This window comes from Mustela erminea, chromosome 6 (genome assembly GCF_009829155.1).
Source record: "Mustela erminea isolate mMusErm1 chromosome 6, mMusErm1.Pri, whole genome shotgun sequence".
NCBI classification, from domain to species: Eukaryota; Metazoa; Chordata; class Mammalia; order Carnivora; family Mustelidae; genus Mustela; species Mustela erminea.
In genome coordinates this window covers 107,270,066-107,294,443 of record NC_045619.1, presented here as the reverse complement: position 1 = coordinate 107,294,443, position 24,378 = coordinate 107,270,066, and the positions used below count along the sequence as shown (strand labels likewise).

General features: G+C 54.6%; 2 protein-coding genes across 3 annotated transcripts in view; one reads left to right on the top strand and one right to left on the bottom strand.

Moving 5' to 3' along the window:
• CACNA2D4 (calcium voltage-gated channel auxiliary subunit alpha2delta 4) overlaps positions 1 to 24,378 on the top strand; it is a 112,378-nt gene that overhangs the window by 74,308 nt on the left and 13,692 nt on the right. Inside the window, exon 27 of the mRNA XM_032349227.1 lies at positions 24,191 to 24,252. Within this exon, the coding sequence (XP_032205118.1) occupies positions 24,191 to 24,252 (62 nt within the window). The remainder of the gene's footprint in view (positions 1 to 24,190; positions 24,253 to 24,378) is intronic.
• Positions 877 to 17,380, bottom strand: LRTM2 (leucine rich repeats and transmembrane domains 2). 2 transcript variants are annotated; one of them, XM_032349228.1, is made up of 6 exons: positions 16,983 to 17,380; positions 10,292 to 10,475; positions 9,680 to 9,821; positions 6,406 to 6,996; positions 2,874 to 3,350; positions 877 to 1,949 (listed from the first exon to the last, which is right to left on the bottom strand). In XM_032349228.1, exons 3-5 carry the CDS (start codon positions 9,744 to 9,746, stop codon positions 2,896 to 2,898), a joined length of 1,113 nt encoding a protein of 370 aa, XP_032205119.1. In that variant the 5' UTR covers positions 9,747 to 9,821; positions 10,292 to 10,475; positions 16,983 to 17,380; the 3' UTR covers positions 877 to 1,949; positions 2,874 to 2,895. The 2 variants fall into 2 exon arrangements, with proteins under 2 accessions (XP_032205119.1, XP_032205120.1); XM_032349229.1 differs by having other exon boundaries at positions 2,937 to 3,350.

The following is a 24,378-nucleotide window of genomic DNA, read 5'->3' as shown; positions in this document are numbered from 1 at the left end:
AAAACAGCCAGCTGAACTCCAGGAAAGGGACGTGGAGGGCCCACTTTTCCCTAAGGCTTGCTACTGCCTCACTGGGATGTCATCCAGAGGAAAGCGCCTAGGAAGGAGAAAACTCCTTCTTGGTCTCTGAAAGCTAATGAACCATAGAGCCCGAGTGCAGTCAGCCAGAGGGCAGTCCAGGCCTGGAAGTGAGTCACCCCGGCTTGGGGCAGACAAGCAACCACCCAGACCTTGTTCTCTGGCCCATCTCCTCTCTTGGCCTCCCCACCTCCGGCCCTCCAATTCATAATTCTGAGAGCTCACCTGCTGAGCCCTGCAGGGATCATATCTGTCGGTGCAAAAGGTCATTTTCCTGTCCCTAAAGCCAGTCTTAAAGGTGCAAGAAGAATGTAAGCGAAATAGGGTTTCTCCTTCACATTAGCAACACCCCCGATCTAACCAAGGCTAATGAAACGGCATCAACAGCTTCTAGGGAGCCTTCTCCAACCTCCCCTTACACATCGGGTCCTCTGGGCAAACGCACGCCTTCCTCCCCCAGCGGCTGTCTGTCAATGGCCAGGGTGGTTCGGCTCGAGACAGAGCAATGACAGATCTCCAGCCCTCCCTCACGAATTCAGAGCGCCAGGCCAGCCCACAGGCCACCTGCCTCACTCAGCTACAGACCCAGATCCAGAGCTCCCCACAGACACCTCTCCTGGTGCTGCCCCCAGGAGAGGCCTCAGGCAGGAGTTTCCCATCTTTCTTATGGAGCTCTGGACATTAGGGTGAGGTCCTGCAGCGCTTCTTGCCGCTGCCTGGGGAGACAAGGGGGCAGGAAGACCCTCTCCCAGCGCCCGCATGCCCTCCCCACCCAAGGAAACCAGGAGGTACATAGGAAAATACAGTCTTTATTGTTCTTCTGAAACAACAAACCAGAAATATAATTTTGCCTTTAAAAATCTTCTGTCTCAGGCTGAAGATACCACTGTTGACAATACCCACCCCTCCCCACCTTTTCCTTTAGAAAATTCCTAGATCTGGTATCAGCTGGAAAGCCAAAAGAAGGAAGACTATGCCCCCAGCTCCGGGGAGGCCACCTGCACTGAGCTCCGCCCCCACAATGTTCAAAGACATTCTCTGCCCCTCCCCCAGCCCCCCACACATACCACGATCCTCTATAAGGTGAAAGGATGGGGGTGGGGCGTGCAAGGCAAGGTGGGCCTGCCCTGTCCTGCCCTGTCCCTCCTCAGACTCTTGGCCTCCATGTTCTGGAGTCCTCTTCCGGGGCCACCAGCAAGACCCCCTCTTAGAGCCTGAAACCAGCCTGATGTCTCCCCACTCTCAGTAAGCCGTGGGAAAACGGGTGTCCAGCAGGGGGAGACCTAGTACTCACCTGTGATCAGACTCACAGGGAGAGGGCCAACCTACACAAGGGCACTTGTGCCCCACAAAGTCCCGCATAGCAGCACAGCCGTCTCCTCCCCTACCGCCCCTTCGGTGTAGGCTGCAGGTAACAAACAGGACCCCAGCCCATGCTCTGGTTTGGACCCCAGCCCAGGTGCTATTAAAGACTCCAGGAAGCCAGACTGAGCCCACAAAACCCTGGGGAAGGAACCCCACCCCTGCAGCCTCTGGGCAGCCCTCTCCCTGCCCCTGGGGCCTCCTGGGGGTCTGCCCTGGCAGCGAGCTTATGCGAAGGCCATCTGCATTCCCAAGATGCCACCAGTCATGACCCAGTCCCCACCCCAAGATCCCAGGCCCGGATCTGCTGATGAAGGAGGGGTGAGGGGTACAGAGCAATGGTTCTTGGGCTGCAGGCTATAGGATTGGAATTGGTGGGTATCCCCATGGGGCCTGCAGTGATGATGTCCTTAGACAGCGCTGAAGAAACGCCCAGTGGGATGGGCCTGGGCTCTCTGGAGGCTGCCATCCACACATGCTGCAGCGTCAAGGCCTCTGGGCTGGTGTCCCTGGAAAACCCAGCAGGAGAGGTGTGAGAGGGTTACCATGGTGACAGGAAGGCTCAGCCAGCAGCACCACTCTGGCCCACTTCAGAGACTCTCAAAGGATCCTTGTGTTGTTGGTGTGGGCTTCTCCCCCCCGTTGACTCAAGAAGGTTGCAGGAAGCAAGCGAAAGGTTCTGTGGCCTGACAGCCAGAGACACAAGGGGGAAACAGGTCACCACTCCCTAAGTTCTCATGACCTCTATCTCCGTGTGATTCTGTGTGTGTGTGAGACAGAGAGAGACGGACAGACAGAGAAAGAGAGAGATTTCCGGTCGGCGTAATTGCACTGGTGACGCCGGGGGTGTGTGAGAGGACATGAGTAAGGCTGGGAACAGTGGGGCTGGTGTGGCCTGTAGCAGACAGAGGGACACGATGGCTTCAGCCAAGGGAGTGTGTCATAACTGAGTTTCTAAGTGCTGGGTCCAGATGCCGGGGTTGGTGTGATCGTACATGACAGCTAGAGGCTGAAAGCTGGACTCAACTTGGACACTGAAGGACAGCTGAGAGTATCTTCTTGGCTTAGAAGGGGGTCACGGGAATTGACCCCTTGGCCCCCTCATCCCCTCCTCCCCACACCTATGGGCCAAAGGGGAGAGGCACCCAGCTGTGATTGCCCCAGGGCAGGAAGGACAGCAGGGGAACCCTGAGTCCAGAAGCCTGCACTTGCACACAGAGCCATAGCCAGAAGCTTAGGGAGATCCCCAGCTGTTCAGAGACTTGGTGGCAGGAGCCTTGAGCACAAGGGCAGCTTCTGCAAAGACTTGGAAGTTCATGGAGACCCCCATACCGCTTCTTGCTCTCTGGAGGGCTGGGGGCACCAGTGGAGGTGGAAGGAAGGGCCAGCCCTTACGGAAGGGATCCCCCACGTGCTCTCCCTACCCTTCCTACCTAGGCCAGTGGGGCGGGGCTCTCATGCCACAGAAGAGATCTGCTTCTGGTCTTCGTGCTCACCCTCCGGGTCCCCCATGAGGGGCTGCCGCTTCTTGAGCTCCCGGTGGTACTTGGCCATTAGGGAGGCGTAGATGCAGCCGTAGGCAGCAGCCACCACCATCATGATGCAGACGATGCCACAGACCACCCCCGCGATGATCACAGTGCCGATGGCCCGCCTCACGCTCACCGGCCGATACCGCTGCTTCTGGGGGCAGGCTGTGCTGGGCTCGGGCTCGGGCTCAGCCCCTGGCTTGGGCTTAGCAGGTTCAGGGCTGGCCTTGGTGCAGGGCGGCCCCGGAATACCCAGCCCAGCCGAGCTATTCTCGTCCTCCAACTGGGAGCAGTAGTTGAACATCTCCATGGGGACGGCGCGCATGTCCTTCCCCCTCAGCTCCTTGGGTAGGGTGCAGGCCAGCTGGTCCAGGCGCCCCCCTGCAGCCAGGGGAGAAAAAAAGCTGGGGCTGACCAGGCATTCGGAACCTGGACTCCCTCTCCCCATCCCCAGGGCCCCAAAGCAGAAGGCCCTGAAGGTTAATCAGGAATGCAGTCGGTCCTGGAGTCACCGCAGTAGGAGAGGACCGGAGAACAACCAGCATTTATGAGGCCAAGGACCACAATCGGTGAGATACACGTAACAGGTCATTCCATCAGCACAGAAGCCATAGAAAATGGATAGCGCCGTCATTCCCATTTTAGAGAAGCACAGAACCATTCCAGTCCAGCCTGCTCTGCCCAGAGTCCAACTGCCCCACGAGAGTACGGCACCGCCAATGTAGGCCGATGCTCGGAAAGACTCAGCCATGAAAAGAGAGAGCCGAGAGCCCTGCCGGGGCTGCAGGTCCTCTACTCCTCTCCTCGCCCCCCATCTGCCTGCTCACCGCCCATCTATAGATCTGGAACACTGTTCTCCACTGTATCTCACCCCTCCGGCACTCCTCCCTGTCACAGAAAGCACAAGTCAAAGGCCACTGCCACAGCCACCACTCTTCTAAATGGAAGCTTTTGGTGGCCCAAGATTATTTCTTTGGCATGGGGAGGAAAAAGGTCAGGTGAGAATGTTTGTCGTTCCCTCTTTGAGAGCATTCCCATAGCCCATCAGCACCCCAGCATCTCTGAGCACAGTGGCATCTTGGGAGGGAACCCTGAGACCCCTAAGGGCAAAGGAGGGGGGCTGGTGATAATGAGGGGGTGTGGTGCACAGGCTGAGCCTTGGGGAAGTCAGGAGAGAATGTGTATGCAGAACACAGGCAATAGATCAGGAGAATCCCCTAGGAAGTCAGAGTCAGAGTTTGTCCCTCTATGAGCTTCCAGTGAAATCTGGATGCCAGCAAACGATCCCTTCCCAAATAGCTCCTGCCGTCCCCTCACTGCCAGTTCCCTCTCCCCGAGCAGCTGCTGTGCGTCCGTCTCCTCATATAATAGATACGTTTTTCCTGGGATGCTGATGAAAACATCCCAAGAATTTTTTTTTTTTTTAAAGAAGTGCAAGGTTGAAAACAACTGTACTGTTGAAAAGTTCCAAAAATAGACATTCCCACTCCAGGCCCTTTGGTGCTAAGAATTTAGTTCCTGATGACTATGTAAAAAGACAAGGACGTTGCCTAGGGATAACAAATGGGGCTGAGACCCTTGGCCTCTAGTTCGCCTGTGCCTCTGACTGCCTAGGGGACTTGTGGCAAGTCTCACAGCCAGCACATTGTGTCCAAGGGTCCCCTTCAGACAGGCAGGGGTGGGGTGTTGAGATGGAAGCAACCTCACCTTCCTGTTCAAAGACCTGAGGTTGAATCCTCGCCAATAATTTAATTTATTTAATTGCATGTGAGTCTTGGTTTTCATGGCCATAAAAGAAGAATGGCTAACTCGATTAACTGTTATAAGGATTAGGATAGATAATGTATATGAAAAGATATTTATAAACTGGAAGCTATATAGGTATTAATGGCTATTTCCTGACTCACAAGAATGGGAGAAATTATCATAGTGACAACATTTTATGGCACTTTACAGTTTATAAATTTTTTTTAAAGATTTTATTTATTTATGTGAGAGAGTAAATGAGAGAGAGAGAGAGAATGAGCCAGGAGGGGAGCTGAGGGAGAGGGAGAAGCAGGATTCCTACCGAGCGGGGACCCCAATTCGGGGCTCGATCCCAGGACCCACGATCATGGCCTGAGCCAAAGGTAGTAGCTTAACTGACTGAGCCACGCAAGTGGCCCTGTAAAATTGTTTAATTAACTAACACAGGAGAATATTATGCAAATGTGGCTGGATACAAAACAAAAGGAGCAAGACTGGTGGAAAGGATTGGTATTCTTTTCATGTGGATTCACTCATTCAGCAAATACTCAGGGAGCATCTACGTTGTGCTGGGCACCAAATTCTGTCTTACTAAATCCGTTCTATGTTATGACTACTAGTAGCAAACGAACAAATAAATGAATAGGTTTTATGGACAACTTGCTTTATGCTAAGTACTTTTCAAGACACTTTACAGGTGGATGCTCATTCAGTTAAGTGTCTGCCTTTGGCTCTGGTCATGATCCCAGAGTCCTGAGATCAAGTCCCGCATCATGTTCCTTATTTGCCAGGGAGACTGCTTCTCCCTCTGCCTGCTGCTCCCCCTGCTTGTGCTCCCTCTCTTTCTCTCTAACAAATAAATAAAATCTTTAAAAGAAAAAAAAAGATACCTTTACATGTATTGCTATTTAATTCTCACAATGATTCTATCAGATAACTGTTATCTGACCCATTTTACAGAGGAGGACAATGCCACAGAGAGGTTTCTCAGAATCACACAGCTACTAAGGGACAGAGCCACAAATCACACCCAGACCTGGCACTTTTAACCACTACACTCACTTCTTTGCCCTCCTTATCATTTTATAGCTCATTCTAGAACTTTCCCCAAAAGAGGGAAGGGAAAGAGTAAAACTAAAGCCATTTGGTTTCTTATTAAAAGCTGTGAATATAAAACTTCTTGGGAGAGAGCGTTGAGATCATCATCAAAACGAAAATTTGGTTTTATCTGTGGATTTAAATTATATTCCACCCTCCTGAAACTGAGGATATTTAAGAAATTGCTGTATTATTCAGAGGAGCAAGGGTGGTTTTTCTTCCTCCTACCATGCCAGGGAAGCCCAGAGGCATACCTGGTGGGATGCAGAGAAAAATTATTAAGTTGCCTCACAATACCTACAGAAGTGAGATCGAGTTACAGTGAGTCAGTCTGAAAGAAAAAGAAGAGGGAGGAGTGGGAGGGGCACACAAAGAAGAAAGCGGAGCAGTAAAGGGGGAGGGAAAGCAGCACCAGCCTTTCTGCCCTGCCCATGGATTGGAGCCCAGGCTGAGACTCCTCCAGTCCGAAGCTAGAGGAGAGGTAGGGCCACCCCTTCTCCCTGGACCTCGGACCCGTGTCAGCGCCCAGCCTCCAGGAAAAGTGTTGGGCCAGGGCTGAGTCTCCCGATTCCTTAACCCAGGCAGGACTAACCTCGGTAGGAGAACCACTCCATCCAGTGCTTGAAATCACGCAGGTTACAGTCACACTCCCAGGGGTTGTCCCCAATCTGCAGAAGCTGCAGGCTTGCGAGGGGTTCAAACGTCAGCCGGTCCAGGTTCTGCAAACGGTTGGAGCGAAGTGACAGGGAGCGCAGAGCAGGGAGTCCATCGAAAAGGCCAGGGGGCAGCTGCGCCAGCCCATTGATGGACAGGTCCAGGTGGCGGAGCAGGGGCGAGTGCTGCAGCAGGTCCCTGTCCAGGGTCCTGATGCTGTTGTTGCGCAGCTGCAGCTCTGTGAGATTCGTCAGGTCCCCGAAAATGGACCGGGGCAGCTGGTCCAGGAAGTTGTTGGATAGGTCCAGCCGCTGCAGGCTGGACAGATTGGCGAATGCCCAGCTTGGCAGGGCACTCAGCTTATTGTTCAAGAGTAAGAGGGTTCGGGTGGCCGCAGGCAAGTCTGGGGGCACCATGGTGAGGCCTAGGCCACTACAGTCCACCTCCAGACTGCGGCTGTCACACTTGCAGGAGAAGGGGCAGGCAGGGAGGGCGTCCACAGCATACAGCGTGATCCAGCAGGTGAACCCTGGAGGGAAGGGGGACAGATAGGCGGAAAGAAAGCCATGGGCAGGGGGTTACCGTCCTTTCTAATTTGTACCATAATGGCCTCTTGACTTTATCTGTTTTGGCCAGAGCCCCAATCAATGCACAAATCCTCACTGACCACATAAAAAGATAATTAACAAGCTGAAGCCCGTCTATATTACTGGACATCACACAGTGTCCGCAGAACTCCGTGCCTCACAGCACATCTGGCAAAGAAACCAGTTGAGTGGAGTACAATCCTGGAGAATGGCAGGCCTGAGTCCAGAGGATGAGCAGTGTTGTTCCACAAGATGCCCCAGCTCACGGGGCCTCGCCTGGTTGATCTCCTTGGGAGCTTGGACCCCACTGATACCATAGATGTTGACCAAATAAAGGGTGTAAGGGTGTCAAAGAAACCTGCTCCCTCGTTCCTCTCCCAGTGTCACAGAGAAAGATCCTCTTTCCAAAAGAAAATAGCCACATTGCTGCTTCCTTCCCCCCTGCACCTCCACCCCCAACTTGGGGCTGCCCAGGGCTAAGACGCACCGTATGTGTAAGAGGGAGAGCACAAAGGGGTGCTCCCACCCCTGTCCCCTACATCCTCCCATGTGCTACCAGAAGGGAACTGGTAACAGTATGAAGACCAGGAGCCCCAGCCCCTCTAGGATCCCACTCTGAAGACCACAGTGGAAATGATGAGGATAAGATGCCCAAATCCATTTCCATGCTGAAGAACACTTGGGCACAAATGACTGCAAATCATAGATTCTAGGAGAAGTTTCATATTTATTTTCATTCTAAAACCAACCATGCACTTAGGTTGGGCTCCTGTCCCTCAGGGCTGCGGGATAGCATTTCTGCAGGATGGACCCATTAACAGCTTTCCTTTTGTGGGCCCATGTTTTGCCCAGGACCCCTCTGAGTAAGCAAGCTCAGAGTCTAGCCTGGGAAGGGCTGGGACCTCTCAGAGAATAATTATAACAGAGCAGCTCATTCCATTGTCCAGCAGCACTTTCTCAGAGTGACTGCAAATCTCCCCTCAAGCATCTTCCTGAATCACATGGAAGTTTGCTCGCTATGGAAGAGAGAATGGGTGAGCTCAAAATAGTTCAACTTCTTCAAGTCAGCACCCAGTCTGGCAAATTACTGGCTCCATCTTGGATGTGGGATTCATGCAGATCTGACAGTGCAGGGGAGGTTGTAAGGGCAGGGGTGGGAGGGCCCTTTTGTGCTCTGTCTCTTTCACGCATGGCGTGTCTGAGCCTAGCATAGCTCCAAGTTGAGGGTAGGGGTGCAGAGGGGAAGCAAGCAGCAGCGTGGCTGTTTTGTTTTTGAAAGAGAGGTCCAGAGGAAAGAACCTAGCCCGAGAAGCAATGGAGAATCAGGCCCAGTTCATGGCCCCGGTGATCCCACTCAGAGAGCCAACAGCCACTCCGACTTGAGTGCCTGAATGGGATGGTCTTGAGCCTCTGTCCGGTAAATGTCTCGTTGTCTGGTGTCCCCAAGAACAGAGCTTGAAGGAACAGTATGGGATTATCTCTCCCCATGCTTGTGGGGTCAGTGACAGCTGAGAGGCGGACTGCAAGGCTGACCCCTGAGCCTCATTCTCCAGAGGAACAAGCACAGTCATGGGCAGGGGAGCTGACCAGTGACCCTTCCTGGCCACGTGGGGTGGCCTGCTGCTACCTCTCACCTTCTTACCCCTATGATCGCTTCTGTTGCCAGGTCAGCCTGCCCCACTGTGCCATCTGAAAATCAACATTCTTCAGACTTCACTTTCCCCAGAAAATAATTCAATCCATCCAGCTTCCCTCACAAAAGGGTCATAACCAGAAGCCATTATTCCCCCCACCCCTGAGGAATTCAGGGTGACGTGAAAGCTCTGGTGACAAGAAAACATAATCCTGTATTGCGAGGTGTTGAGTGATTCTAGAATGAGGTTGAAACAGGATCTGAGTGGCTCAGGGATCAGCCGCTCTCACGTGGTGAATAATTCAGGCTGCTCTGGTCCAGCCACGGTATCACCAGGCCAAGTGAGCGAAGGGAGAAGTCAGGCAGAAAAATGTCCCTCGGGACCATTTCTTACCTCTTACCTTGTAGCCGTGGGCAGGCCAGTCCTCACTGACCTGGACACTTTGCCTCTCCTGATGAGAATTCTCAAGCTTCTTTCAGCCTGACAACTTACAAGGATTTCTTATGGGAAATGGAGATCCCATTTTCCCCATATACAGAAGGAAGGCTGGGACCCAACCCCTATGGCCCTTCCAAAACCACAATCCAAGAGCTCTCTCCATTTCAGATCTAGGAAGACTGAGACAGAAGCCTCTAGGTTCACCCAGTCAATGGAAGACAAGAGGGAGACTCGCCATTAGAACAGCAGGACTCCCACAAGCCAGACCGCTGAGGGTGGGGGTGGACTTCCTGGGCGCAGGAATGGCCCCACCTAGAGCCGCAGAACCACCCATCATGGCCTCCAGCTCCTGACTTAACCACCGAAGGTCCCAATGGCAACTCTTTCTTGGGCTGCCACAGATGCCAGTACCACGGGCAAGACTGTAGAGGGTAACCCCTGGCTTCTCAGGCCTTGGGCATCCCAGAAAGATCAGAGCTTCCTACAGCCTGGCAGGCATCCCTGCATGCCAAGCTGCCTCCTCCCCCACCCACTCCTGCCCCACTGTACTCACAGGAGATCTGCCTCCATGGCAGGGCAGGCCTGGTCCTCTGCTCAGGGCCAGTGCCCCGGGCCAGCATGGTGAACGCCACGGCTCTCACGGCTCTGTACCTCCGGGGAGAGAAGAGCCCCTCAGTGCGTGCTACCTGTCAGTCCTGAGAGAGAGAGAGAGATAAAGAGCTGAACAGCACTTGAGGCCCCGTTCCAGCCCAGGGGTTAGGAGAGGGCTTGGTGTCTCTTTACACTCCTTGTCATTCCCGCTCCTGTTCTACTCAGCTATGATTCCCTGAGTGAGGGAAGGAAGAGAATGAGGGGCAGAGAAGCCAGGAAACCATCCCCCTCCCTGGGTGACTGGGGTGGCAAAGAGGGCAGGCTCCAGGCTGTGGCAGGCTGCTGAGTTCTGCCTGTGCGATGCGGAGTTCCCTAGCAGCCACCTCTCTGGTGTCCCCTCCCCGGCCTCTCTTGAGGCCTCTCTGGTGTGCTATCTCTAAAATGCTCTGCAGGGTGACAGGGCCTCCTTTGTGAGTTTCCCCCAAGTCACAGGTGGGACAGTGAGGGACATATCTACTAGGTAAGCAGAGTGAGGCCATGGTAACCATGTTCCCGGTCCCCACGCCGCTCTTACCATGGCCCCCGAGGAGGCAGAGTCTGCTGCTGTGTCAGGCGTGAGGCCCAGGCCCTGCTCCCGCCACCGGGCTGGCCTCCCGCTTCCCCTCCACCTTCGCCTGAGAGGTGAGGTGCAGTGCTCTGTCTTCCGCCCGCTGGTCTATAATAAGACTCATCAGCTCAGGGAGTTCATGCTGCAACAGCTGTTCGTGCAGGAGACAGGGACAGGAAGGAGAGGATGAGCTTGAGAGCAGAAGGAGGGCTGGGAGGGGGCCCAGGGAGGCAAGGAAGCAGGTTTCTCTTACAGATGACAAAAGAGGGGTAGTCACCCTGTCTAGGGTCTCAGGACCGGCCCTGCACCAACCCGAAGACTAGTAAGAGGGGCATGGGCCCTCCCGTGGTCCCATTTCCTTCTAGGTATGGCTAAGGCCCTCAGACAGAGGCCAGAGCCTCAGCTCTCCCAGCCCCATCGGAGGGATGGGAAAGGGGGACGGTGATACCATTGCAGCAAGCAGGGACACGGTGGGGAAGGGGACGGGTGCAGGAAGGGAAGGCTCTGCCCCCTGCCCAGCCCCTCCTGCTCCCAAGGGCCAGCATCCCATCAGCCCACTGCTCCTGGTTGGCTCTTCTGGTGGCCTGCTCATCCCTCTGTGATCCAGGTCACAGCCTCCGCTCTCACACACAACATCCCTCCCACCACCGCACTCTCCCCCCCACAATCTGGAGGAGCCAGGGGCAGAGTTAAGCAGGCAGCTGAGGAGTTAGAGGGACTGCTGGGAAGCTAAGTCAGCTCTGACATCTTGCATCCAGTGAAGCGGGTTTCCCTCGGGCATTTTGGGGCCTCCTGCCATTCCTGTGTCTCTCGGCGCCTCCCCAGCCCCCACTCTCGAATCGAGCCACCTCCGGTGGCAACCCCACTTAAAACACAGCAACCCCCACAGGACCCTCAACTTTGCTCCCAGCAAGGGGAGCCTGGGGTGGGGAGGTGGTCTTGGTTGGTCTCTTTCCCCCTCTTCCACTGGGAGATAGGGGGCTCCAGATCGTGCAGGTCTCCTAAGGGCTGGCAGAGTCTGTCACAACAACTGGGCCCCCATGTGGGGTGTGGGGAGCAGCCCAGTGCCCCGCACCGCCTCTTGGATGGGTCCCAGGCCCTGGGCTGAAGCATGAAGGAGAGGCTGGGAGCAGCTCAAGTATTTTCCCCAGCAGCTCTTGCCAGCCCCGGCCCACAGGCCTCCGGTTCCCTTCGGGTCCTGCCGCTCCCTAGCTGGACAGCCTTAGCAAACCGTGTAAACTCTCTGAGCCTCAGTTATCTTCTCTCTGAAAGTGATGACAGTAAGACTTCATGGGCGGAATCTCTGTGCAGATCAATTTACTTAAGGGAGGAGAGTTAATATCTACTATACTATATTTAGTACACATTACCTTAGAAGATAATTCAGGAGAACATGCCCATCCTGGACATGAGCCCATGATAGCTGTGAGGAAGCCCCAGCTCCCCTCCTCCATGGGGAGGGGGACCACAGCTTGCACGAGTTCTAAGTAACACCTCCTTCCTGGTCCCACCAGCCTCACACATGGGACTCCTTCCCTATTTCTGAGCAGATGGCCCATCGCGGGATGCTCATGGTGGGACACGCTCGCACACACAGCCTTCCTGGACCTCCATCCGGACAGCAGTGTCCACCCTCTCTGTGTCCCTTAGGCCCTGACCCTTGGAAGAGCCTCCAACTCCCACAGGAACCTCACAGCCAGAGCTCATGGCACCCACACAGTATCACAGTATCAGGCAGGTTAGTGGCCATCCAAGGCATGGAGAGGATGACCAATTTGCCCAAGGTCACATGCTAGATCAGAATAAGTCTGAGTCTGGCTGCTCGTCCACTCCCTGGTGATCATCACCGGCAATGGCCCTTATGGGGAGACGTTCATGTGTGCACCGAGCAGGGTGCACGGAGGCTCCCAGACACGTGCTTGGAGCACCCAACACAGCACATGGTGCAGACACACACCCACAGAGAGCTGTGCAGTTAGGCACGTGCTCACGCGCACATACGCACATGCACACACATGCGTGCACACACGCATGCGCACTGGCAGCCTTCCAACGCTCCCCCTCAGATGCCAACACTCAATCAGCAAGAGCCTCCAGAAGACAGACGTGCAGGGACACTTCCAACCTAGAAGTAAGGTCTAAACAAAAACCTCACAAGTAGCCCCCACTCCAGATCATTCTCTATACTCAGACCCAGAGGGCTGCTGAAGACCCAAGCCAAACTTCTGCTCCTGCTCTTTCCAGCTTCTTGCAAGGACACAGGGGGCCAAGAATCCCTCTTGCCCAAGCCCAGGCCCTGTTTCCACCTGAGCCTGTTCTCCTCTGTTTCAAGCAGCTTCTCCGTTTCCAGCCCGCTCACACATCCCGGACCTCAGTGTCACCCCATAGCCCAGGGGCTGACCAGCAAGCACAAGGCAGACCCCTAGGTGTCATCTTCCGAGGTGACAGGATGCCATTGACCCCAGCATCTCTAGAGAAATGTGATGAAAACAGAGTCCCCCCAGGTCCAGTGGTGGGGAGTGGGGCAGTGGTACCTGTGCCCCTCACTGAGCTGGCCCTGCCTCCTTGGGCACCATGGAAGTGACCTTTAGGGAGATATGAGGCTAGAACCCAGTGCTTCCTGCCTCCTTGGCCCTTTGCCCACAAGCACACCTCCAACCCAAGGACCCCTTCCCACCCCCAGAAATCTCCAGCCTCATTAGGAAAGGGGATGACCTACATTAGGAGTGCATCTGTGGCTGCAGGCACTGCCCGGCTGCTGGAGTAAATTTACACTGTCTGAGAGGGAAGTCCCTGCACCCAGGATGGGGAATGGGGGACAGAAAAGAGCAGGGAGGCCCTGCCAGAAAGATCTCCAGGTCCCGCAGCCTCTCGGATGCTGGACTTGCTCCTGTTCCTCACACACTCATTGTCTCAGCCCCAGGGACAGAGACACCCAAGAGAAGGGCCGGGCCCCGGCGGGGCACTGGGCCTCCTTCGCTGGGCTTTGCTAAGAGAACCGGGACATAGTGGGGCCGAGGAACTACAAACAATCAAAGGGAGAACCCCCGAGAATCCTTTGCTACTCAATATGGTCCGTGGGCCTTTCTTAGGAATTCCTTAGATACGACTGTCAGGCCCCGCCCCAGGCCCACCCAACTAGAATTTGAATTTTAACAAGATCCCATACTCAAGTTTGAGAAGCACAAGACTTCTCTCCTGGCAGGCCCTGGCACTTCCCGGGAGGCCATGCAGTCCGTTCCCCCAGGCTCCATCTAGGGAATGGCCATGACCTGGGCAAGGGGGGGGCGTGGGCAGAGGATACTGACATTAACCTCCTTCAGAAAGCCCCTTTGTGAGGAGAAGCTCCTACCACAGCCACAAACACCTGTTTATAGTGTTCCTAGTTCTCAGAACAACACTTTGAGGTTTTGCAGTTGGGGAAAACTGAGGCAAAGGAAATGAAGTAACTTGTGTCAGGTTGAGCCAGGGAAGAATGAATACAGCTTTGTGATCAAGCAGCCTGGGGACAAAGCTACAGCTGAGTTAGTAGCTTTGAGCAGAACGGGTCCATTCTGCTCCTGCTCTGCTCACAGGCAGGGGTTCCAGGTGTAGGAAGGAAAGGCAGACACGGGAGAGGCAATCTTCCATTCGTAGAGCACTTCACAGTTTACGCAGCAAGTCCTTACCCCCAGACTCAGGGGACCTGGAAGCAGGTGCTTTGACGCCCCTCCTGCTGGTGAAGAAGCCAGCGGAGCTGAACTGGACTGAGACGCCAGCCCAGTACCCCCTCCAAGGCCCCTCCTTCCAGTAAGCTCATTGATGCAGTGTGGAAACGTCCCAAGTGGCCAGGATCTTAGGAAAGGACGTGGAGGGGGCTTTCTAGAACCCCTTTGGGGGGAGGACCGGGTGCTGAGGTGAGGAGGGAAGCCAGGGGTGGAGGATAGTGATGGAACAGGAGGCAGCAGTCAGAGCAGAAATCTCCGCGTGCTCCAGCCGTGCGGAGTGGGTGTAGCAGCATCCCCTGGGGACTGGGAGCACCCCCCACCCAGCCCCACCGGTGACAGGCAAGGAGCAGCCTGCCAGGGCCCCAGCCCACAGAGTGCTTGGGCCGGAGGGTATGGGGCGGTAGCCTCTCTGTGCTCCTGTGCCTTGGGGTTTCTCCTGCAGACAGAGGTTAGTCCTCCAAGTGAGGCTGGCTCAGACCTCAGCTAGAAACCTCCAACACACCCACTGCCAGCCTGGTGTCCACACCCTTCCCCTGATGATTCTGTCATGTCCGTCATCCCAAGCCCAGTGTCCAAACCACACAGCGCTTAAGGCCCGCTGAACCTCAGCCTGGGGCTCCCTGACTCCTCGGACATCATGCTTGCTCCTCCATTCATCTCCACCAGGATCTCCCTTCAGTCAAGGGTCTCTAGTTGAGGACGAGGCTTCTGCACACCCTCGGCATCCAAGAGTCACAGAACTGAGAAGCAGAAAGGGCCTTCGTGGTCACCTGCGCACCCACTTCCCTCTGCAGACAGGTGAAGGTCACAGGCCAGTGAGAGGCACCAAGACGGGGGAGGGGGACCTGGACTGCAGGGTGGCCTGAGCTGAGCCCTGTTTGGTGGGCACCACGCAGGGTGACCGCTCCACCTGCTGCCTCCAGTCTGGCCATCTAGGCCCTTCTAGGAAACATGCTCAGCCTCTTCCTGCCTGTTACCCTCATGACACGCTGCCCAGGCAGCAAGGAAGCAGCTTTTATCAAATCTCTCTGTCTGTGCTTGGAACCAGCTGACCTTCCTGGTTCGTTTTAAAAAACATATCCCATTCTCACCCCAAGCTTCCTGCCTCCTGGTTTCCTTGTTGAATAGTCCTGATCCCAAACAGATCTTCCTTGTTGAATAGTCCTGATCCCAAACACATCTTCTGGGAATCCGAACAGAAAAGCCCCCAGTCATTCCTCACTGGAGCCCCTCTCCATTGTGAATCAGCTAAGCGTCCTCACTGAGGTCAGGCCAAGGCCTCAGGCCGTGGTCTTGGGCAGGGGGCAGAAGAGACCTGACCTGAGTTAGAAGGAGAGAGACCCCAAGAAGGGCGAGCCTGCCTGAACTACAACCCCTTCCTCCCCAGACAACCCAACATTACATAAAGGCCCTCCCCTGCCTCTAGCCCATGTTACCCATCCTGCCCAAAGCAGCTCCACCTGGCCCTTCCTTGGCTTTGGTGCCAAGGAAATAGGAACGCGATTTGCTCATCCAGGCCCCAGACACAGCTTCCAGCCAAACCCCAAAGAAACCAGATCGGTTGCTTAAGAAACGTCCCTCCTTCTCCTGCCACCCCCAGGCTGGCTTTCCTGGGCTCCCTCTTTTGGCAATGCTGGAGACTGTAGCAGTGGGGAGGTGGGGTGGGAAGAGCAGGAAGCTGCTTCGGGTTTCCCTCCTGCTGGACTTCCCCCGCCCCCTCCACGTGCTCAGCCTCCCTTCCCTCCTTCCCTCCCCCCCTCCCCGCCAATGTAGTTATCTAAGCTCCTGGGCGTCAATCTGAGTCATGCCAAAGCCATGCCCCATGCGCCCTGACAGCCAGGTGCCACCCTCGCCATCCCCCCCTTTTGCCCCCTGCCAACTCAGACAGCTTAGCTCACAGAAAAGATAAAGCAGCCCCTGGAACTGAGCTGGGCGGTTGGGACCCCCGGTTAGACCACCCTCTCTGCATTGTCAAAATGGGCCTGGGGCTGCTGAGAGCAGTTTTCCTACTCCAGCTCAGGACGCCCCTGCCTCAGTGGGTCAGAATGCCAGGCGGGCAGGGCCGGGCTGTACACCACCCATTCCCCCAAGGCTGAGTCCACAACTCCCACCAAGGAGGCATAAGGCTTCCCAACCCATTTACAGATAGAGGACCCGGTGTGTAGCTGGGAGACACCCTGAGTGAGTTCTCATGAGCCCGGGTCCACCCCCTTCCCCGGCCCCCCTGAGGGCTGGGAGCAGGGCCTCTGGCTTTGCCAAGGAAGAGCTACAAGGCTTTTCTCCCTTGTCCACTCCCAGCCACGCCCCCACCAGGGAACTTTCCCCCACAGCTGCATGGGGCCATGTCCAGCTAGGGAAGGGTTCCTCTGCACCCTTGTCCAAGGACAGCTGCCTGGAGGCCAGCAATTCCACACTGAGGGCATCCAGCAAAGAGGCTGGGCCCTCAAGGTCTATTCCCATACCTCAGACAGCTCAGATCTCCAGCCTGCCACCCCCCACCCAAGCCACGCTCTGAACCAGTTCTGTCACCAGCATCCCCTTTCCCATAGCACCCAAGCTCCTCGGGCTGTGAATGCTGAGCTGGGCAGGCAGACGGCACAGGGCTCTTGGCTGGCACTCCCCGTGCTGCGGGGACTGGTTTCTATGCCACCCGGGCCTGTCATCTGGCACTGGCACTGCTCTCTTCTCCCCTCCCCTGCCCCAGCAGAACCCCAGCTCACCTCCCCAACACTGTGAGGTCAGAGCAGCCCTGCGCCCTATGCCTTTGGGCTGCCCCGATGTCCAGTCCTGAGCACTTCCCCAATCCCGGCAACTGCTCCCAGGCAGGAGGTAACAGCGGCTGTCTGTGCAAGGCCAGGAGACCCAGCAAAGATGGGCCCCATTCCCCGTGTCCCGGCCACCCTGCACCCCCACGGGCCCTTCATGCCTTCCCTCCAGCGAACAGCACTCACCTTTCTTCACCCTGACCGCAAGCTCCTTAAATCAAGCAGCTCTAAACCATCCGTCCAGTGAGACCCTCCTGGGGTTCCTGGAGAAATCCAGACAGCCCTGTCCAGCGGAGCGCAGTGGGCACTGAGTCCCCAGTCCGCCGGGAGCAGGGACCTGGAGCGCAGCACAAAGCACGGGGGAGAAGGAATGCCTGCCGCCGCTGCCAAGGGGACCGGGCTGCTGGGTCAATAACAAACTGAGAAGGAAAGAGGGAGGGACGGAGGGAGACGACAGCAGAGGGAAGAAGGGGGAGAGGAGGAGCGCGTGTGCGAGCAAGGACGGAGCAATGGAGTGACAGCTGGGGGTACATCTGTGATGACAGCGACAGTAGCACACACAGCAAAGGCGCGCACGCACAGGCGCGCGCACACACACACACACACACACGCACACACACACACACACACCCCAGAGGCGCTCTTGGCCAGAGGGCAGCGCTCACCCTTAAAATGTGAGCATTTCAGTGGAAAAAAAGGCTCCTGCGGCTGAATTGCTTCCAACCGGAGAGGGGAAAGCTGTTGAAAGCTGTTTTCCCACCGACCTCCATCTTCCTTCCCCGCGCCCCTCCAAGCTCTCCCTGCCCTGACCAACTGCTCCACTCTGGGCTCCCCCTCTCTCCCCTTTCCTTTGGCAGAGAGGGGCAGGACCCTGGCGGCAGGAGGCCCCTAGGAAGCGGGGTCTGTCTCCAGTTCAGAGGGATGCAAGGCAGTGTCTTCCATCCTGCTTGGGGAGCAGGAAAAACTGAACCCCTTTCCTGGTCAAAGGGTGATATATTCCAGAGAGGGTAACTGGAGGGGTGTGCAGGCAGCCCATCTGCCCAGCAGTCCTCCAGAAAGGGGCCCTGAGCCACACGGAGCTGAAATCACCTGGTCACACACAGGTCAATGAGCCTCAGTAACCCCAGACCAGGGCTGCCGGCTGTCAGCTCAGGGGCCTGCTGCAGCTGGCTGATGCGGGAGGGGGCGGGGGGACTAAATGCAAGCCCCCACCCCGCCACACACCATGCTTGGCTTTTCTAGGCTTCTTCCTCTTATCTAGATGGGGGAGGCATGGAAGGGAAAAAAAAAAAAAACCTGGTATTCAAGAATTCAGAAGCCTAACCAGTCAGGACAAGGAAGTTGGGGAAATTGATATTCCAAGAGATGACAAGTATCTGATCCAAAGGCAAAGGAGCGAAGCCAGGGACTTGTCCCAGCGAGACCACAGCCTATGACCAAGCCCCCTAAGTGACCCTCCTTTGAGTCTCTTAAAATCTCCCTAACAAGAAGATGGCACAGTGTGTTGCCAATATGTCAGGGATATCCCAGCATCCCTCTTCTATTTCACTTGTGTTGGCGGGGGGGGGGGGGGGGGGGGGAAGGGTGGTCATCAGGATCAGGAACGGGGGAGGGGGAAGTTGAAAAACTCCCTCAACTCAGGATGACTCTCACAGGCACTCCTGCACCTCCTTTCTCTCTGTTCTGATGGAAGACAGACTCAGCAGGAGGGCTCGGACAGAAGTCCCAGGAGGAGAGAGAGAGAGAGCGGGTCTTCTACCTCCTGGGAATTCCGTGCCTCTCACCTACACAGGGTGCATCCTACCTTCAAACTAACTGTACCCACCTGCCTCTAAACAGACCTCTGCTTCTCCAGCTCCTTCCCTGAGTCTGGAACAGCCTCCTTCCCCATGGGTAGCCTCCCCCTTCCTAAAAACCCAACCAGAAAGTCTGCTTGTTTACAAAGGTTCCCTGGATGGTCCACAGACTTGACCTTCTCCCATCTATAGCCTTTCTTGGGGCCATCCTTGAGATTCTTATCCAGAAAATGTAAAGCCACTTTCTGTGGTATGGTTTATCTTCTTTCATAAACTAGGAACTGTTCCGGAAGAGGGACTCTGCCTCTCCCACGCCCCAGTGCCTTCTTGTCAGCTGAATGAGGGAGAGAAGGGACCAGCCCAAGCCTAGGCATCAGGGGACCCAGAGTCTAGACTCTGTTGCTCATTAGCTATTAGTTAGTTAATGGACCTGACAGCCCTGGGCCTTGCTTTCCTGTTCTGTAGAACGAGGAGATAGAATGATTGAGGTCTCTGGTCTCCCTTCGGTTACTGGCACTCCGTGACCTTGAGCATCTGCTGGCTCCCCAGCTTGTAGGCATAGGAGATAGGCCCCTCCTAGCCTCGCAGCTCTAGATCCCTTAAACAGTCTCTGGGCTGAGCTATTAGGGCAGAGAAGGGAGAAGGACAAAGGAGATACTAGAGCTGGGGGGTAAAATGTGGAGGTGCTGACCCCTGGGAGCACGACTTCTGACAGGGAGCCCTTCCCTCTGTGCACACAGCTGCTTCGCTTTGCGGTCTGTGACGACAAAACAGCGCCATAGTGACAGACAGGACTCGGAGCGAAGAGGTACATCTTGATAAGCTGCCTGCTGCCTGTGGCCTTACAGGGCTCTTTGTTAGGTTGTCTGAGAGTCAAGCAGATCTTAAAGAAAAGCTGCTTTGGAGGAAGACCTGAGATCATTCCAGAGACGCAGGGGAGAGAGGTCAAGAGGAGGCCCGGGGGAGGGGGAAGGACAGGCCCGGCTAGGGCCAGGATGAAAGGGGTGTCATTTTTCCACATTTATCAAATTGCAGCAGGACCTGGGGACCAAGGTCAGGCTCTGAAACAAGGTCCAATCATGTCTGGGCAAGAGGGGGAGGTCCCACTGCTCCCCTGGCGGAGCAGCCCAGGATGGCTAGATGCTTCATGTTCCCTTGACCCCTTTGCTGGATCTCTCTGCACTCAGAGTTCTGAGCTTGTCTGCAAACATCAGACCGTGAGGCATGATCTCCTGCACACGGCAGGCTGCTAGGAGGTGCTGGGAGGGAAGCTGGCCAGCCTGGTGCTCCCCTGACATGGGGGGCCAGTGAAGTCCTGACGATGGCCGGCCACCTGAGCAAGCAGCACAGAGACCCAAGCGTCACGCTGGCAGTTCTCCCAGGAGAGAAGGCTGGGCTGTCTCAGTGTCTGGGGTGGAAAAGTACAGTTTGGGCTGTAAGGCAGGATTTGAACAGGGTTTGAAATGATAAGTCACGAGGCAGGGCAGAACAGACAGTCTGTTGATGAAGAGGTTCCCATGCCCCTCACTCGCTCCCCAGTCCTATCTCAACCCCTGCCCTCAGGATCTAGCACCTCCTGTCCCGAGGAAGTTCTTTCTGTCTCACCCGAAGTCCCCATTCCTTAGTGGGTTCCCTCCTAGGCCTTCAGGGGAATCAGAGCACAGCTTCAACTCTAGGGACTCAAGTTCAGATCTGTAAGAGGGCGAGGCTCCATACAGAAGGAAGGAGTTCAACATGATCCCGAGCCCCAAAGGGACGAGACTGAGAGATCTTATAGAATTCGCTTCCCCATCAAGAGGCTGGCTCAGTGGAATTCACAAATATTTACCTATTTAATTCAAAAGATATTTTTGGAGCGCCATGATATGTTAAGTCTGATGCTAGGTGCAAGGGATCAGAACTCTCTCCTTCTTGCCTATTAGCCCCCATGCCAATAAGGCAAGACAGGCAATAAATGAGAATAAAATAAATAAATCATGTTGCTGAGAAACTAAAAAATGATGAAATGAGAATGAAGGATGAAGGGGTGGGCTACTCTATCTGGAGAGGTCAGGGAAAGCCTCTGTAGGAGGTGACATTTGGAATGAGATCCGACGATGAGAAGGAGCCAGCCATGTAAAGTTCTAGGGCAAGAGCATCCCAGGAAGGAAGGACAGCGGATGCAGAAGCCCTAGGTGGGAACAAGACTAGCATGTTCGAGGGAGAAGATGATTCAGGTTGAAATCAGAGAGAATGGCAGGGCTGGCTCCTGTGGGGGTTTGAGGCCATATTGCAGAGGAGTTTGGATTTTGCTCCAAGAGCAGTGGGAAGACATTGGAAGTCTTTAAGCAAGGGAGTGAGGTGATCTTCAGAAAGATCACTGTCATGACTCTTGGAGAACGGATCACAGAGAGGCTGCTTGGGGGTCTAGAATATTAATGCAAGTGAGAGATGTTGGTTTGGCCCAGGGTGGAGCAGACGGACTTACCGTGTTTTGGAATAAGGTCTGCAGAACTTGGACGGGATACAGGAAAATGATTACAATTAAGTGGAATATGCTCCAGATGGTGAAGTCTCAAGGAGGGTCACATTTTGGGGAGAAAAAGCCCAGGTTCAGTTTGGAACCTGTGAGGTTTGAAATGCTCTCAGTGACTCAAGCATGGAGAGGTAGTAAGCATTTGGAATGTCCTCAGCTCTGCATACGGATCCCAAACACAAAGGACCCCGAACTAGTCTTAGAGGAGCTTATGCACCAGCTGTGAGACAGAACCCCCAGGGGGAAAGAACATGCTTTGCTCCCCACTCCTCCCATTTCTACGCAAGAGCCTCAAAAACATGTTTCTTTAGGGGAAATCAACCCCCACTCTCTCAAGACTCTCCGTGTTTGAATCATAGCATTTCTTCTAGCTCAGGAATGTCATGATTCTAGGTACCGTGGCTCCGAGCAAGCAGGTAGAGAGACAGAGTCTGTCTCTAGGAATAGGAAGAGAGCTCTTTGACCAAGGAAGCCAAGGACAAGGGTAGATAAACTTTCCTAATCCCAAAGATTTGATCACTCTAAGCATTAGTGTGATGGCTCCATGACAATTTTGAGAAGGTTCCTCTCCTTTCACTCAGCCTTTATTCTACAGGTGAAAGACATTGTCTAAAATGAGTATCAGAGGCGGCCTCACAAGAAAGAATAAGGGGGAGAGCCTGAGGAGTCCCCTCTGTCCTCCAGGGCTGGAGGGAACCGTGAAAGGGAGGAGGGATGTGCCAGCAAACACTGGGCCCTCCAGCACAAGCTTTGTGTGGGGATTACTGCTGTCCGTGTGTCTTTTGTTTCGGTCATGACCAAGAATTCCATGTACTTGTGTCCTTCTCACCGACTCCTTTCAGCCAACAACAAGGAAGTGCACAAAGAACTCAAATGTTCCCATATCAGAGGACCTGCTCAAGAAAGCTAGCCACGCTTCCAGCCACAGAGCTGCCATGAGACTCCAAGGGAGGGGGAGGGGCCTCTCAGAGACCTGGTTCCATCGTCTGCAACCACATGAGCTCTAGAACTGCGTTATCCAACATGGTGGCCACCAGCCACATGTAGCTATCTAAATTTAAACTAATTAAAGTTATATTTTAAAAAATCTAAAATTCAGGTCCTCCATCATAACAGCCACATGTCAAGGGCTCCACAGCCACATGTGACTAGTGGCTACTGTATGAAACAGTGCAGAGCTTGGACGCCCCATCATTTCAGAAAGTTCAATCAGACAGCATTGCTTTTGAAGAGCAGTTTCCAAACCCTGGTTCCCGGGCCAGTGGCATCAACACCAAACACCATCTGGGAGCGCTCTAAAAATGCAAATTCCCAGGCCCCGCCCCAGGCATATGGGGATGGGGACAAATCCTCCAGATAATTCTTTTCTTTTTTTTTTAAGATATTATTTATTTATTGGAGAGAGAGAACGTAAGCAGCTGGGAGGAGCATGATGCGGGGCTCGATCCCAGGACCCTGTGATGGTGACCTGAGCCAAAGACAGATGCTTAACCAACTGAGCCACCCAGGCATCCCCTTCCAGATGATCCTAACACATACCAAGTTTGAGTACCAAAGCTCTAGTGTAGAATAATATTCTCTCTCCCTGTCCATTTGAGCCTCAACAATCTTATACCCATTCAGCCTTCCTAGGGCAAGAATAATCATTACTTGTTCTATAACCAAGGAACAAATCCAAAGATCGCAGCTCTAACCCAGGGCCAGAGTTCTGGCCCCTTGACCCTTCCTTGGTCTCATTTTTTTTTTTTTCCACCAAACTTGTCTAGGATCATTTCATATTGAAAACAAAAGGATACGATTCTATAGCTCTTTGCTGTAACTCCAGTCCATTGAGAAGAGCCGGCTGCTGAGTTTGGGGAAGTCAGAATGATCACAATGGAAAATCTCTCCACCGAGTGGCCATGGGTTGATTAGAATGTCCCATGAATGTGCGGGAGCAGTCGGGAACCCAGATCCAATCCCCCTGTACGGACCAGGGAGCCATAGCCCCCAGTGGGAGACTGCTCACCCACGCCCGCCGGCTCCTTCCTGACCACTGTGACCCAGGCGTGAAGAACAGAGAGGTTAAGAGCCTCAGAGACAGACCCCAGCTGCGCGTCCTGGTTCTGTCATTCGGAGCCGGGGGACTGAGGCAAGCAGGCCGTCTCTGCAAGCCTGTTTCCTCTTCTGTGAAGCCCCAGTAAGAATAGAACTGCTCTGCTGTGGGGATGAAATAAGCCCATGGATGTGAAGGTGCCCGGCACTCAAAATTTTCAATGTTATTATACCAGACAGTAGGAAGTCGACCTAGTTTTTCTATTCTTTTTCTTTTCAATAGAACCTGCCTTTTCTTTGTGTTCTCTGACCTCAGATTTCTCTTAGCATGTGAGCTCTAGCTTGGGTCTTCCAAGCCTGTTTGGGAACCAAAGAGACATGCGTAGCCCCTTGTAAGTGGCATCACCAAGGGGTAGTTTTTGCCAGCTGGCAGCATGTCTGGTTTTCTGGAAACAACCCGCAAACCTGGGTAAACCTGGTCACACCTTTCGGCAAGGAAAGCACCTTCCTACAAAGTAGGGGAGACCCTGAGCAGGGATTGGGTACAAGACGGGCTCTTGTGTCAGGCTTGAAATCTAGAAAGCTCCATGTGGGGCCCTGAACCCCCATCTCAGCCTGCCGCTTTTGGTCGCCGTGACCTTGAACAGATGGCTTTGTCTCTCTACCTCTGTCCTTCCATCCTTGGGAGAGGGGAAAATAATGTGCCCAGTGCATCTGCCTTGAGTTTCCCAAGATCAGAGGATGAATGCCACCCTCATTGTTCTCTAGAACCTGGGCCTCATCTTTCTCTGGAAGCATTTTCCAGAATTATCTGCTGCAAAGAGATAGAAACTGCACCCCCCCCCCCCACGGCCAGGAGTCCGGGCTGGGCTCTCACAGGCTCCTGTCTGACTCAGCTATGATACTACCCCTCCCCTTGGTTCCTGCTGATGCACCTCCTCTCTCTAACTTGAATCTATTTTTTTCTCTCACTGTCTCTTCCTTCGCACAACCCCCCTCCCCCAAAACACACCCATGGTCTTGTCTGCCCTCTTCCCACTTCCCCGCAGCGGTGGGCGTCCAGATGAGGCTGGAGTTCCTGCAGCGCACATTCTGGGCGTCGACCCGGCAGGTGGGTGTGATGGGGCCAGGTCAAGGCCAGAGGCTCCCTCCTGCTGCCCCACTGCCTCCCGAGGCCCCCTCTCTTCTGGGATCCTCGCTTAGCTCTCCTGGATCCCTTCCTTCTCTTCCTGTCTCC